General features: G+C 40.8%; 1 protein-coding gene across 1 annotated transcript; it reads right to left on the reverse strand.

Annotated features, from left to right (window-relative positions):
* Positions 1 to 3820: 3820 nt before the first annotated feature.
* armh1 (armadillo like helical domain containing 1) lies at positions 3821 to 13814 on the reverse strand. Its single transcript, XM_045696680.1, has 12 exons — positions 13681 to 13814; positions 10832 to 10854; positions 10288 to 10294; positions 10029 to 10195; positions 8909 to 9105; positions 8548 to 8632; positions 8227 to 8343; positions 7852 to 7924; positions 7246 to 7375; positions 6615 to 6692; positions 4091 to 4172; positions 3821 to 3919 (listed from the first exon to the last, which is right to left on the reverse strand). Exons 1-12 carry the CDS (start codon positions 13812 to 13814, stop codon positions 3891 to 3893), a joined length of 1122 nt encoding a protein of 373 aa, XP_045552636.1. The 3' UTR covers positions 3821 to 3890.
* Positions 13815 to 14825: the final 1011 nt, after the last annotated feature.

Consider the following 14825-nt stretch of genomic DNA (forward strand, 5'->3'; position numbering starts at 1 on the left):
ACATGGGGACAAAGATCGTACTTTTTGGAGAAATGTCCTCTGGTCTGATTAAACAAAAATAGAACTGTTTGGCCATAATTACCATCATTATCTTTTGAGGAAAAAGGGGAATGTTTGCAAGCCGAAGAACACCATCCCAACCGTGAAGCACGGGGGTGGCAGCATCATGTTGTGGGGGTGCTTTGCTGCAGGAGGGACTGGTGCACTTCCAAAATAGATGGCATGATGAGGAATGAAAATTATGTGGATATATTGAAGCAACATCTCAAGACATCAGTCCTGAAGTTAAAGCTTGGTCGCAAATGGGTCTTCTAAATGGACAATGACCTCAAGCATACTTCCAAAGTTGTGGAAAAATGGCTTAAGCATAACAAAGTCAAGGTATTGGAGTGGCCATCACAAAGCCCTTTGTGGGCAGAACTGAAAAAGCGTGTGCGAGAAAGGAGGCCTACAAACCTGACTCAGATACACCAGCTCTGTCAGGGGGAATGGGCCAAAATTCACCCAACTTATTGTGGGAAGCTTGTGGAAGGCTACCCGAAATGTTTGACCCAAGTTTAACAATTTAAAGGCAATGCTACCAAATACTAATTGAGTGTATGTAAACTTCTGACCCACTGGGAATGTGACGAAAGGAATAAAAGCTGAAATAAATCATTCTCTCTACTATTATTCTGACATTTCACATTCTTATAATAAAGTGGTGATCCTAACTGACCTAAGATGAGGACTTTTTACTAGGATTAAATGTCAGGAATTGTGAAAAACTGAGTTTAAATGTATTTTGCTAACACGGAACCCAACCTGGCTGCGCGCGTGCGCCATCGTGCATACATTTATTTTGTCCCCCCACACCAAACGCAGGTTAAAATATCAAAACAAACTCTGAACCAATTATATTAATTTGGGGACAGGTCGAAAAGCATTAAACATTTATGGCAATTTAGCTAGTTAGCTTGCACTTGCTAGCTAATTTGTCAATGTTTGCTAGCTTGCTGTTGCTAGCTAATTTGTCCTGGGATATAAACATTGAGTTGTTATTTTACCTGAAATGCACAAGGTCCTCTACTCCGCCAATTAACCACACATAAAACGGTCAACCGAATCGTTACTAGTCATCTCTCTTCCTTCCAGGCTTTTTCTTCTCTTGACTTTATATTGCGATTGGCAACTTTCATAAATGTGGTGCATTACCGCCACTTACCTCGTTCGTCTTTCAGTCACCCACGTGGGTATAACCAATGAGGACATGGGAGAGGCAGGACTTGCAGCGCGATCTGCTTCAGAAATAGAACTGATTTCTATTTTAGTCCATGGCAACGCAGACGCTCGTTGGAGCGGGCGAGCAGTGTGGGTGCAATAATTGAATAACATAGATTTCCACATTTATTTTGCAACGCACGCGACACGAGCGGTGTGATCAGCCTGTAAGGTGTATGTAAACTTCCGACTTCAAATGTACATTTTTAAAAAGGCACACATAGCCTACATATCAATGCATACACACAAACTCTCTAGGTCAAATAGGGGAGAGGCAATGTACCACGAGGTGTTGCTTTATCTGTTTTTAGAAACCAGGTTTGCTGTTTATTTGAGCAATATGAGATGGAAGGAAGTTCCATGCAATAAGGGCTCTATATAATACTTACGTTTTCTTGAATTTGTTCTGGATTTGGGGACTGTGAAAAGATCCCTGGTGGCGTGTCTGGTGGGATAAGTTTGTCTGTCAAAGCTGTGTGTATGTTGACTTTGCAAACAATTTGGGATTTTCAACCCATTAATGTTTCTTATAAATGGGGGGCCAGTACAAAAAAAAAATGCATGAAATGAAATGTATGCATTCACTACTGTAAGTCGCTCTGGATAAGAGCGTCTGCTAAATGACTAAAATGTAATATGTAAATGTAATTATAAAAAGAAGAAGTGATGCAGTCAGTCTCTCCTCAACTCTTAGCCAAGAGAGACTGGCATGCATAGTATTTAAATCAGCCCTCTGATTACAATGAAGAGCAAGACGTGCCACTCTGTTCTGGGCCAGCTGCATCTTCATTAGATCTTTCCTTGTAGCACTGGACCACACGACTGGACAATAATCAAGATTAGACAAAACTAGAGCCTGCAGAACTTGCTTTTTGGAGTGTGGTGTCAAAAAAAATTAAAATCACCACTGGCCTCATGGTAAAATCCCTGAGCAGTTTTCCTTCCTCTACGGGCAACTGAGTTAGGAAGGACACCTGTATATGTGTAGTGACTGGGTGTATTGATATACTGTACCATCCCAAGCCTAATTAATAACTTCACCATGCTCAAAGGGATATTCAGCATCTGCTTTTTTAATTTGTACACATCTACCAATCTGTGCCCTTTGCGAGTTATTGGAAAACCTCCCTGGTTATTGTGGTTAAATCTGTGCTTGAAATTCCCTACTTGATTGAGGGACCTTACAGATAATTGTATGTATGGGGTACAGAATTGAGGTAGTCATTCAAAAAATCATGTTAAACACAATTATTGATTTTTTTAGCACATTTGTACTCCTGAATTTATTTACACTTACATAACAAATGGGTAGATTGGTACCCAGACTATAAGTGGTAAGCAGTCTGTTTATCATTCCACTTCTTGCCTCTCCTGTCATTTGCCAAAGAGATTTGCCAAAGAGACTTGAAACTGGTTTTCCGTAATCTCAACGTTCAATATGAAGCTGGATTTCCAGCGGAGTTGCTCATTGGTTGTTGGAAATAACATTAGTATGTTCCATGACAACATGTGGATCCTCGAAAAACAGAATTATAATTATAACAAAGTCCAAGACAAATATGTAGCTGTTAGCTAGGCAAATTGGTGTATTGTGAGGCTCAAAATCGAAGCGAAGACGTATGTATTTAGTTTGAGAATTTAGACGTGAGCTAGCAATTTTTGACAGATTGGTTTTCGTTTGAAGATTAAAATCCGGGATCCTTAGGACGTCTGCTAGGGGAGTAAAACGCTCTGAATTTACGAACGGACAATCAAATCAAAGTTTATTTGTCACGTTCGCCGAATACAACAGCTGAAACGCTTACTTACAGGCTCTAACCAATAGTACAAAAAATGGTATTAGGTGAACAATAGGTAAGTAAAGAAATAAAACAACAGTAAAAAGACAGTTGAAAATAACAGTAGCGAGGCTATATACAGACACCAGTTAGTCAGGCTGACTGAGGTAGTATGTACATGTAGAAATGGTTAAAGTGACTATGCATATATGATGAACAGAGAGTAGCAGCAGCGTAAAAGAGGGTTTGGGGGGTACACAATGCAAATAGTCCGGGTAGGCATTTGATTACCTGTTCAGGAGTCTTATGGCTTGGGGGTAAAAACTGTTGAGAAGCCTTTTTGTCCTAGACTTGGCACTCCGGAACTGCTTGACAACGCTCTGAATTTACAAACACGATGAGCGCACTCTGGCACTCCAGATTTAATTTACGAACACACCCAAAATGTAAATTTAAAATGGTTAAGGTAGGAGTTAAGGTTTAGGGTAGGGACGTCCAAATGATTCCGGATAGCACTGAACGTTATGGAATCAGGACCAATCCTTATCTCCTTGAGCTCATTTATGATAGAATGTTCATATTTGAAGATTGAAGAAAGACAAGTCTCTTTGGCAAATGACAGCAGTGCAAGCAAGAAGTGGAATGTTAGCTATAAACACTGGTACCCAGGCTAAACCACTTATTCTCTTCATTTGAAAGGCATTTCTCATGGTTACCGTTGCTAAGCAATCGGTTCAAAAACAATAATATGGGCAGAATACTTTGTTATTTTTATTGATTTATTTTACTGTAACATGAAAATAAAGTGTAAACTATTATTATACAAAATGGCATGCCTGTACTTTGTCTGGTTCAGTCTTCTGAGCTCTGGTGCTCCAGAACTGTAAATAAAAAGATGAAAGATATTCATTTGAAATTCTATTTTGTAATGGAAAGTTACAGTAATATAAAAGCTAAATAAACTATTATTATTATTAATGATGTGAGGCTTAGGGATACAAGTTTACTTACACAAATATTACAAAACTGAAGAGAAAGTCTCATACAATTACCTTCCGAAATTTTGACTTTATTTGATAGCAGGATATCTGCTTGAACTTCATCCATCTTCATGTAGAGAGTCTCAGGTTTGTGCTAAAAATTGTAGAGAAACAAACAAAACATATTTTTTTTATAAAAGTAATTTGAATGCATTGTAATCTCAAAAAAAGTGAAGACTCGGACCCAATGATTTATATACATATATACACCCTGCCACCATCTTGGCACTGTTGTAAAAAAAATATTTTGAAAGCTATAGAAATTGATTTCTTAATGTCTACATTGGTTTTTTGCCACATTTCTATTACAGATACCTTAGTGCATACCTCTAAATTATATTATGTGAGATAAACGTAAAAAAAAAGAATAAACATCTATAAAAAAAATCATAAAGTATTCTTTTTTTGAATTAATAATGTTACTGTTCCCACTACAACAACAATACTTAAATACATGTAATTTTGTCCTTGAAACATTTCATTGAAATACTATAGAATTCCATTCATTCCTATGGATGACTGTGCCTACTGGGGAGTGCCAATATGGCCGACCCGTGGTTTCAAAGCTTCTCAATAGCCAATACATAGCATCAGCAGTCCAGTGTTTATACACATCATTGCTCAGACCAGTTGGCCACTCTAGCCAGTGCTATTTAGTCTGGCTAACACCTAACTCGAAGTACTCCTGACTTCTGAGTCTAGAAAGGCTATTTTCATGTTGTCGAGACTCGGCACAATGCGTCGATAATGCATGGGATGTGCTTTTTTACTGATTGGTTCTCCTCTGTGTCTCCCTCAAACCAACATGGACGACCACACACAGCCCCAGAGTGCCACCCCCTTTCAATACAACTGTTGTATTTTCAAATCCAAAAAACATGAGTCCTAATCTTAACTCCCCAGGAAAGAAAAAACATTTCAGAGAATCAATCAAAACTCAGCAGAAATAAGGACAACTCTGCGCGAACACTGCATTTACAACGACCTTCTGTCCAGACCAGCATGTCACAGCCCTCCCTCTGCTGTGGATCACGTGAGTCGTGTCAGTATGGAAGCATTCACTTATGACAGGTCTGTTCGAGACAGAGGCATAATTTTCAACAGAATGGATGTCCCTGAGTCTGCTGTGTGTCAGGTGTGCACCCACTGGGCAAAACTGGTTGAATCAGCATTATTTCCACATCATTTAAACCCCCCAAAAAATCGAAGTGATGACATTGGATCAGTGTGGGAAACTGATTGGATTTGCAAAAAGTCATCAACATACGAGCATTTAGTCTTTTTTTCACCAAGCTTCTAACCTTAATCCAATGACATCATGACATTTTTTGTTGATTTCATGTTGAATTCCCGTTAGTTGACAACCAATTAAATGTAAATCAAAACTAGACGTGTAAACCATGTGTAACCACACCAGCCCTGGACTTCCACATCTGGCTTCTTTACCTGCGAGATCGTCTGAGACCAGCCACCCGGACAGCTGATGAAACTGTGGGTTTACACAACCGAAGAATTTCTGCACAAACTGTCAGAAACCGTCTCAGGGAAGCTCATTTGCGTGCTCGTCGTCCTCACCAGGGTCTTGACCTGACTGCAGTTCGACGTCGTAAACAAATTCAGTGGGAAAATACTTGTTCAATGGCCAATGGCATGCTGGAAAAGAATGCTATTCACGGATGGGCCTATACAGCTGCCCTGGGGAATTTCTGGTTCTACCTGGATTTTGTTGGAGAGGCTTCCATTAAAGAACACCCTCTGTGTTCTGTTAGACAGGTAACTCTTTATCCACAATAAAGCCATTACACATGAAACGGTTTTTTTCCACTATAATCGATAATGTCAAAAGCCGCACTGAAGTCTAACAAAACAGCCCCCACAAAAAAAAAATTCATCAATTTCTCTCAGCCAATCATCAGTCATTAAGTATGTTTGGAATGCTCTGGATCGACGTGTACGACAGCGCGTTCCAGTGTTAACGCCAATATCAAGCAACTTTGCACAGCCATTGAAGAGGAGTGGGACAACATTCCACAGGTCACAATCAACACCCTGATGAACTCTATGTGAAGTAGATGTGTTGCGCTGCATGAAGCAAATGGTGGTCCCACCAGATACTGACTGGTTTTCTGATTCACGCCCCTACCTTTTTTTTTAAGGTAGGGCAGGGTAGCGGCAGGGTAGCCTAGTGGTTAGAGCGTTGGACTAGTAACTGAACGGTTGCAATTTCAAATCCCCGAGCTGACAAGGTACAAATCTGTCCTTCTGCCCCTGAACAGGCAGTTAACCCACTGTTCCTAGGCCGTCATTGAAAATAAGAATTTGTTCTTAACTGACTTTCCTAGTAAAATAAAGATGTATATCTGTATTCCCACCCATGTGAAATCTATAGATTAGGGCCTAATGAATTTATTTCAATTGAATGGTGTCCTTATATGAACTGTAACTCAGTAAAATCTTTGAAATTGTAGCATGTTGTGTTTATATTTTGGTTCAGTGTAGATGTATACTCTTACATACAAAATAGATTTCAGCTCACCATGAAGGCTGCAAACAGATTGGTACCCATGGTTCTGCGTACATGCTCCTCCACCACTGGGTATGTACGGACAAAATGCTAAAGACAAAGGCAGAGATAAGACTTGGCTTGAGTGATTATATTCTACACTGTACCGATATACAGGGTAGTATCTACTCAGTAGTGATATACAGGGTAGTATCTACTCAGTACTGATATACAGGGTAGTATCTACGCAGTACTGATATACAGGGTAGTATACAGAATGCCTGTGTGAGAGAGAGAGAGACAGGGTCTGTGGGTGATTTTGTTGTCTTTGGAATCTACAAAATTAAAACTATCACAACTGTGATAGATGTGCAAATGCATTCTAGATGAATGCATTTCTTTTCTACTGTGTGTGTGTGTGTGTGTGTGTGTGCGTGTATGTGTATGTGTGTGTGTGTGTACCAGGGTTGGGGTCAATTCAGGAAGTAAACTGAAATTCCAATTCAATATTGAAAAAAGCTACTTTTTTTCAATGACTTCTTAATAAACTGAAAAGTAGAATATATTTATTTCAAAAGTTGTTCCATTTTTTATTCAAATCACTTCCTGAATTGACTGCCTTCAATTCCCCAACTCTGGTGTGTACCTATTTGATTGGATTTACCTCCAGCGCCAGGCTGGCTTGTCTCTGGGCGTCAGCGTGCTCCTGGTTTCCCATAGCATACATCAAGTGGTGCACCACTCTGAGAGGAAGGAGTTCCCATGACAGCTCCTGATTCCCCTGAGCAAGCAACCTTCAGCACGTACAGTCAAAACGGTCAGCACTGGTATCGGATGAACGTTACTGTTACAGGCTAATACACATTTCAATTTTTTTTACATTTTAACCAGGCAAGTCAGGTAAGAACAAATTCTTATTTACAATGACGGCCTACACCGGCCAAACTCTGCCGATGCTGGGCCAATTGTGCTCCGCCCTATGGGACTTCCAATCATGGCCGGTTGTGATACAGCCTGGATTGTACTAATTGTACTGATCTGTATGTCACTACATTTAAAGTACTAAATATGGGCTGAGTGGCAATATAAAATAACAAGCAAATCGCTTCTAAGTTAACAAGTGAGTGACAAATAAATCAGATTAGCCGCTGATTCTACTAATATACAGCATTTAACTTCAGTTTTCAATTTCAGACAGTTTGTGCAAATTCACAGACCATGTCAGAATGACATTTCTAAGGGATAGCCATTATGAGGGTTCTGACTTCACCTTAAAGCTTTGGCTGCCGCAGCTTGTTGGACAAACACTGGCAGGGATTCAGTCATCTTGGTCATTTCTGGGTCTGATGGAATGGACATCAACACATCAATAACAGTTCAAGTGTTTTATTGAGACCAAAAAAAAATAATTACCTAGAACTCTATGCTGAAAGGGGATCTACATTGCTTCAGGCATGATGACTATGTTAAAAGACGTATGCAATATCACATCTTGTGTGTGAAATAAATGGACTGTTAGAACTGTAGCAAGAAACGTCCTATGGGGTTGCTCTTAGTGGGTTGCAATGAGAACTACACAATGACTAGATGCACAATGACTTTGCCTCTCATTTACTGGGGAACCAATAAGGAGAAGATGTGAGACCTTCCAGGATCTTGTATGTCTGCACTCCCTCCATAGCCGGTTTGAGCAGCGCTACGAGACCTGTGAGCAGCGCCGGTCTGACCTCATACTGCCTGAGATCTGTGATCAGCTCGATAGCTGGGAGAGAGGGGGGAGATAGACAACACAATAATTACAAAAGAGATTATAAAATAATACTGCATACTATAGGAATCAGATACTACAGCGTGAAGTACAAGTGGATGTTGAAGATGTCAATGGAAGAGATCTGTATTTGAAATACATGTAGAACAGGCTGTCTGGATAGCTGAGAGATGACACGCACACCTAGCTATTACTTACCCTCATATTGCACCTCCAAATGCAGGGACCTCAACAAATTCAACAGAGGTCCCACGATGCTGGGGTGGGCTTCCTTCACTATGTCCTATTAGGGGTCAGAATTATATCCAGTCATTTACCTTCATAAATACACTCAAGCCACAGCAGTCAGGTGTGTATGACAAGTTCACACACAGCTGGATTTTCAGCTGTTATGTCCCATGGTAGTTGAGCCTGTGTGTGTGTGTGTGTGTGTGTGTGTGTGTGTGTGTGTGTGTGTGTGTGTGTGTGTGTGTGTGTGTGTGTGTGTGTGTGTGTGTGTGTGTGTGTGTGTGTGTAAATGCACTTGAATGCATGCCTGTGTGTATGTGTGTTGTTATACTTGTACTATGCGGAGGGTCTGCAAGACCAGTTGCTGGGCCTTGGGCGAGGTACAGGTCAGCAGGGCGATCAGACCTCTGTACACCTGGTTCTGGTATTTGGGGTTTCCATGGGCCAGGGACTCCAGCAGGGCCCGTGCTGTCTCTTGGGTCCCCTCTGTCTTGGACTTGGCCAGGCACTCTGCAATGGCTCTCACACCTGCAAGCCACGTGGAGAGAGGAAACAGTGGACACAGTGATATGGTCTGAGAACCAATCAAACAACATTAACCAATCAACAACACACACCCTTCGATCCTCTAGGTCCTTCTCCCTTCAGCAGCCCTGCAGCTGACTAAAAACTAGGGGTGACAGGGCTTTCAGTTGCGCGGCTCCATGGCTGTTGAACGCACTTCCAGAAACTATTAGGGCTGCAGAATCTCTGTCCTCCTATAGCCCTTTCCTGCAGTCAAATGACTACTGGCCTCATGGGTGGAATGTTATTCATATACTTCAAAATTTCATCATTAATAAACATGATTTCTTTTAACAGCCGCAAATCTGGTGTTTCTATGTCAAACAGTTTTGTTATATTTCAGTCTTCTGTGATGTATATAAAGTGTAATATTGGGGTGCAAACTCAAAATTGTATACATTTCAACTCTTATTGTTTTGTTGTTGCCCATAACCATGTGTGTGAGGTGTATACTTTGGTTTCAAAGTAGATTTGTTTTAGCCCACTGCAGTAAAAGGTTATTAAGGCACAGCTCAAGACCGTGCTGTTCAGAAACGCTTTCAAGGACCTCTGCTAATTCCATTCTCATGTCCTCCGGATCTGGCGACACCTATATATAGCTTTGATTGTCTATGTTCTAAGTTCTGTGTTTTGGATTGTTTTTATTATTATTCGCTTGTATTTTTTAGCGCCCTAAGTCTGACAAAAGCGCTTTACAAATGAAATGAATTATTATTAGCCAATCAGTCTTTAATCATAGACTGAAAAACTCAACACATTTGGAGCAATAACAGCGAATCATTTCTCTCTACATAGATCATTTCAATTTGAACTGTAACAATTTAGAAATCCAACTGCATACTAAAAACACAGTATGTATCATAGAGATAGTTTGGTGAGTTGTTTACCATAGCTTTCGCAGATTAGCTCTTTGTACTTGCGTCCAGCGTTTGAGACTATCTGAAGCAGCTGAATGGCCTCTGCCTTGTCCTCCTCCTTGGTCTGTTTCTGACCTAAGATCTCCAGGAGGGTTAGGACCCCTCCAACCTCCAGGAACTCTATGAGATAACGATGACTGTGGAAAGATAAAGGGTACGTGACTAAGCCTTATGGTGCAAGAGATTAATGTGTTAGCTATACATATTCAGACAATGTTTTTCCACTTACTTGCTAGCTGCAGAGAGGAACACACCAACTGCTTTCAGTTGAAGACCTAAGCATGTTCCGAACATGTAGCTGAATGAGCCTGAGTAAATGAAAATGCCAAAATACACCACATTTGTTTTGCATCCCCTTCTCCAAACATGCTGCCTTTGTATGTGGCTATGAATGACACCATTGTATATAGACTTATTTTTCTACTGTATTATTGACTGTATGTTTGTTTGTTTGTTTTACTCCATGTGTAACTCTGTGTTGTTGTATGTGTCGAACTGCTTTGCTTTATCTTGGCCAGGTCGCAATTGTAAATGAGAACTTGTTCTCAACCTGCCTACCTGGTTAAATAAAGGTGAAATAAAATAAATCAATAAATAGCACTGGACTGGTTATCTAACCACATCAAATGCATTATGCAAGGATACGTCAGCCTCATCCAGGCGGTGAGCCGAGCCAGAAAGAGACTGGCAACCTGTGCGAATTCCAGTTCTAACTCAGGGCAAGTCTTTCCAGTGTTTTGAGTCAGAAAAACCGTCAGTATGCGGCTGCGCACCGTCTTGTTGCCATGATCCCACTCTTGAAGGAAACTCATAACTTTACTGATAGCTGCTTGTTCCTTGCTTGTGGACATTACTGCTTTTGACACTGTCAAACAAAGAGGGCAAAGCAGAGCTTTAATGTGGAAAAAGTAGCTAGCTAGTTAGCTGGATGACCTAACTAGCCTTTTAACAATACCTTACAGTAGCTAGCTAAAAGCCTGCTTTTAGAAGTTTGAATCAAATGCCTAACTAACAAGCAATGTTATCGAGTGAGTCGCACATAAGTACGTCTACATTGAAACGTGAATTGCTTTGTTGAAAATAATAGATTACCTGCTGTTAGTATACTGCCAAAATATCAGGCCAAAACGACATGCATTAGCTGGAAATCCCAGTTGGCTCAAGTTGTGCGTTGGCACCCTATGTGTACCGTTGCTTAGCAGCGTTGCCTCCTCCCTCCTGGTACAGTGCACCATAGAACTAGAAAAAGTCAGCCTTTTTGGGAAGGGAGTTGGTCAACTATGGTTTGCTAGTACTGTCAGAAGATGTCCTGTAAAACAATGAATTTGAATATTATCTGCACTGTATGTTTGTTAGCTAGATAGCCAGACAGTTTTAGACGAATGATTCCATACATTTTTATAATTAACTGCCAACACTGCATTCATTCCACAGCCACTGAGGTGTTAACTAGATGGTATACAGTTTTTGTCAGATTTTACTTTTTGTAAAAGGTTAGGAAAGGTTACTTAGTAGGTTAGAAGAACTAACATAGCAGGTTAGGAAAATGAGATTAAGGTTGGGAAAAGGGTTAGCTAAAATGCTAACTTTTGGCATTCATTTGACACAATCTGTATGCATTCTAGCCATGACCATACACTGACTGAAACCAGCTGATGTTTTATTTGTTTTTATTTTAACCTTTATTTAACTAGGCAAGTCAGTTAAGAAGAAATTGTTATTTACAATGACAGCCTACACCGGCCAAACCCGGCCGATACTGGGCCAATTCTGTGCCGCCCTATGGGACTCCCAATCACGTCTGGTTGTGATACAGCCTGGAATCAAACCAGGTACTGTAGTGACGCCTCTAGCACTCCGATGCAGTGCCTTAGACCGCTGCGCCACTTGGGAGCCATGATAGGTGATAGGACTAAGATAAATTGTAAATGCAACAAGTACTGATATTGTATTTTAACACTCACAGCTTTCCACAGAAAACAAAAATGTAGACATTTATGGTCTGTTTACATTTATTTTAGAGGCTATATATATAGAAAATTGGTTTAAAACCCGTTTAAACTGTATTAATAATTATATTCAAGGAATCTTAAATTGAAGCTCATTTACTGCATTTCTACACAATAAAACTATTCTAAAATGCTATTTGGAGAACAGCAATGCAAATAGTCTGGGTAGCCATTTGATTAGCTGTTCAGGAGTCTTATGGCTTGGGGTTAGAAGCTATTTAGGAGCCTCTTGGACCTAGGCTTGGCGCTCCGGTACTGCTATGACTAGGGTGGCTGGAGTCTTTGACAATTTTTAGGGCCTTCCTCTGACATCGCCTGGCATAGAGGTCCTGGATGGCAGGAAGCTTGGCCACGGTGATGTACTGGGCTGTACCCACTAACCTCTGTAGTGCCTTGTGGTCGGAGGCCGAGCAGTTGCAATACCAGTCAGTGATGCAACCCGTCAGGATGCTCTCGATGGTGCAGACATAGTCTATTAACTCTACAATTATCTGCTACACATTAACTCAAATTAACTCAGCACCAGAATTAAAAACTATACAGAGGGATCTGCTAGCAGAAAACATATATTATTAACGAAAGATAAACAAATACGTTTGCTTTAAAGAACTGTTTTTTGTTGTTGTTGTTTTACAGCTAATTTCCTGCAGTTCTACATATTTTGCGATGAGGTGGGGAGAAATGTTTTCAGTTTTATGAGCTAATTTCCTGCAGTTAACTTGTGCCATGTTAATATGATATCTGAGTGAGAGTGACTATCAAAATCAATGGGGGCCCTCTTGAGGGTCAGGGCCTCTGTGGCATGTGCCCTGCGTGCCCAGTCAGTAATTTGGCTATGAATACTACACATTTAGATAGCTGTCTAGACTAACTAGTCTAATTTACCAATCTCATGTACCAGCATGGGCTAATTGAGTAGCTGTCAGTAGCTAGGTTTCCATCCAATTGAAAAATATGTGCATTTTCCCACCATTGGTATTTCCACCAAATGGACTTGTTGCCGATAAAAATCAGTGCGTGATGACCTATTGCACACAAAATATACTTTTTTAGCTTACATTATATATCAAATAAAAAAGTTTCCACTGTATGTTTGTTTGTTCATCCAGAACTAGGTTAAATCAGTGTCTGACAAACCAGCCTTAAATAGTATAAAAAAGCATAACCTAATTTTAGAGTAGACAATGTTGGATGCTTGTTTATTATTATCCTTTTAACTTATTGATCATTTTGTTGTTATTTGTACCCTTTTGTGATCTGTACCCTTTTGGCCAAGATCATGCGATCCTGAAGGATTGTTTAGTTGGTTATCTGGTACTGGGTGACTGATTTATCGCTGCCTTTGGGGGACTATAGAGCTCGCCAGCTTGCAGTCCTAAAAAACGGAAATGAGTTACCTCTGGTTCGTTCAGCCATTCCTTTGGGGAAAATGAATGGGGAAAGAATAGGGTTTGGGGATAAATGCTGAAAATAAGGTCTGAGGTTAACACAGACTTCGCAGATCTTATACATTTTGTTCTATGAGATAATATCAGTCAGTTAACATGACCTTGATGAATTATGAAGCCTTTTTTAAATTACATAAATACTATAATGCCTCCATTTAGGGTTACAGAATGGGGCCATGAGGCTGGTGGGGGGTAAGCTGTTCTCTGAGGGCTGTGTGGAGGTCTACTATAATGGACAGTGGGGGACCGTGTGTGATGACAACTGGGACATTATTGAGGCACAGGTGGTGTGTCGCCATCTCAACTACCCTGGTGCTCTCACTGCCATGGTGGCTGGAATATACGGACAAGTTAGGTTGGATCTGTATAACTTCTCATCGCAGTTTTGATTCAATGGAGGCTTGATCTGTGTCTGGGAAACTAGCCCCATGTGTATCTTTGCATAGGTACAGAATATCACACATTCACTGTTTGTTTTTATTGACCCATGACCCGTTTGTAATCTGGACACAGGCTCTATAAGCTGTGATGGGGCAGGGCAAGACCTGTCCCAATGTCTCTTCAAACCCTGGGGGGGGGGTCACTGACTGCCAACAGGCTGAGGATGCTGGTGTGGTCTGTGAGAGAGGTAAGACTGACCAATGACCACAAAAACTAATCCACAAAGACCTAAAGACCAGACACAGTATCATTGAAATGCACTTAATGAAAATTGAAGCAGCAGAAATGTTTGGTCCATGGCTCACTTTGGGATGCTAATATAGACGACTGTTACAGTACATGCTCAAGGAGGTGCTCAGTTTACAACAGTGGAGGCTGCTGAGGGGAGGACGGCTCGTAATAATGGCTGGAATGGAGTGAATGGAGTGGTATCAAACACATTAAAACCATGTTTGATACCATTCCATTCATTCCATTCCGGCCACTATTATGAGCCATCCTCCCCTAAGCAGCCTCCACCGGTTTACAATGAATCGTTCTGTTAGATTGGAAGAAAATGTATGATACATTTCTGATAATATTTTGTTTATATACTGTTTGTGCTTTTCAAAATATGATGTGCTTGATCAATATATGATGTGGTTGACCAATATTTTTTTATTTGATCAGAATCTGCTCAGAATATCAGCCGTGTCTACACACTGGACCACAACGCAGGCCTTGCTAACCACATGGGGGGGCTGTTTGAAAGTGGACGCGACTGTGACTTTGACATCATGGTGCGGGTTGGGTCGCAAACAGCCCTGTGGAAAACATCTGTGTTCACAAGCTGATCGTCACTCTCGATCCAGAGGCCTCCATCTTAAATG

The sequence above is a fragment of the Salmo salar genome, chromosome ssa16 (assembly GCF_905237065.1).
Source record: "Salmo salar chromosome ssa16, Ssal_v3.1, whole genome shotgun sequence".
Classification (NCBI taxonomy): Eukaryota; Metazoa; Chordata; class Actinopteri; order Salmoniformes; family Salmonidae; genus Salmo; species Salmo salar.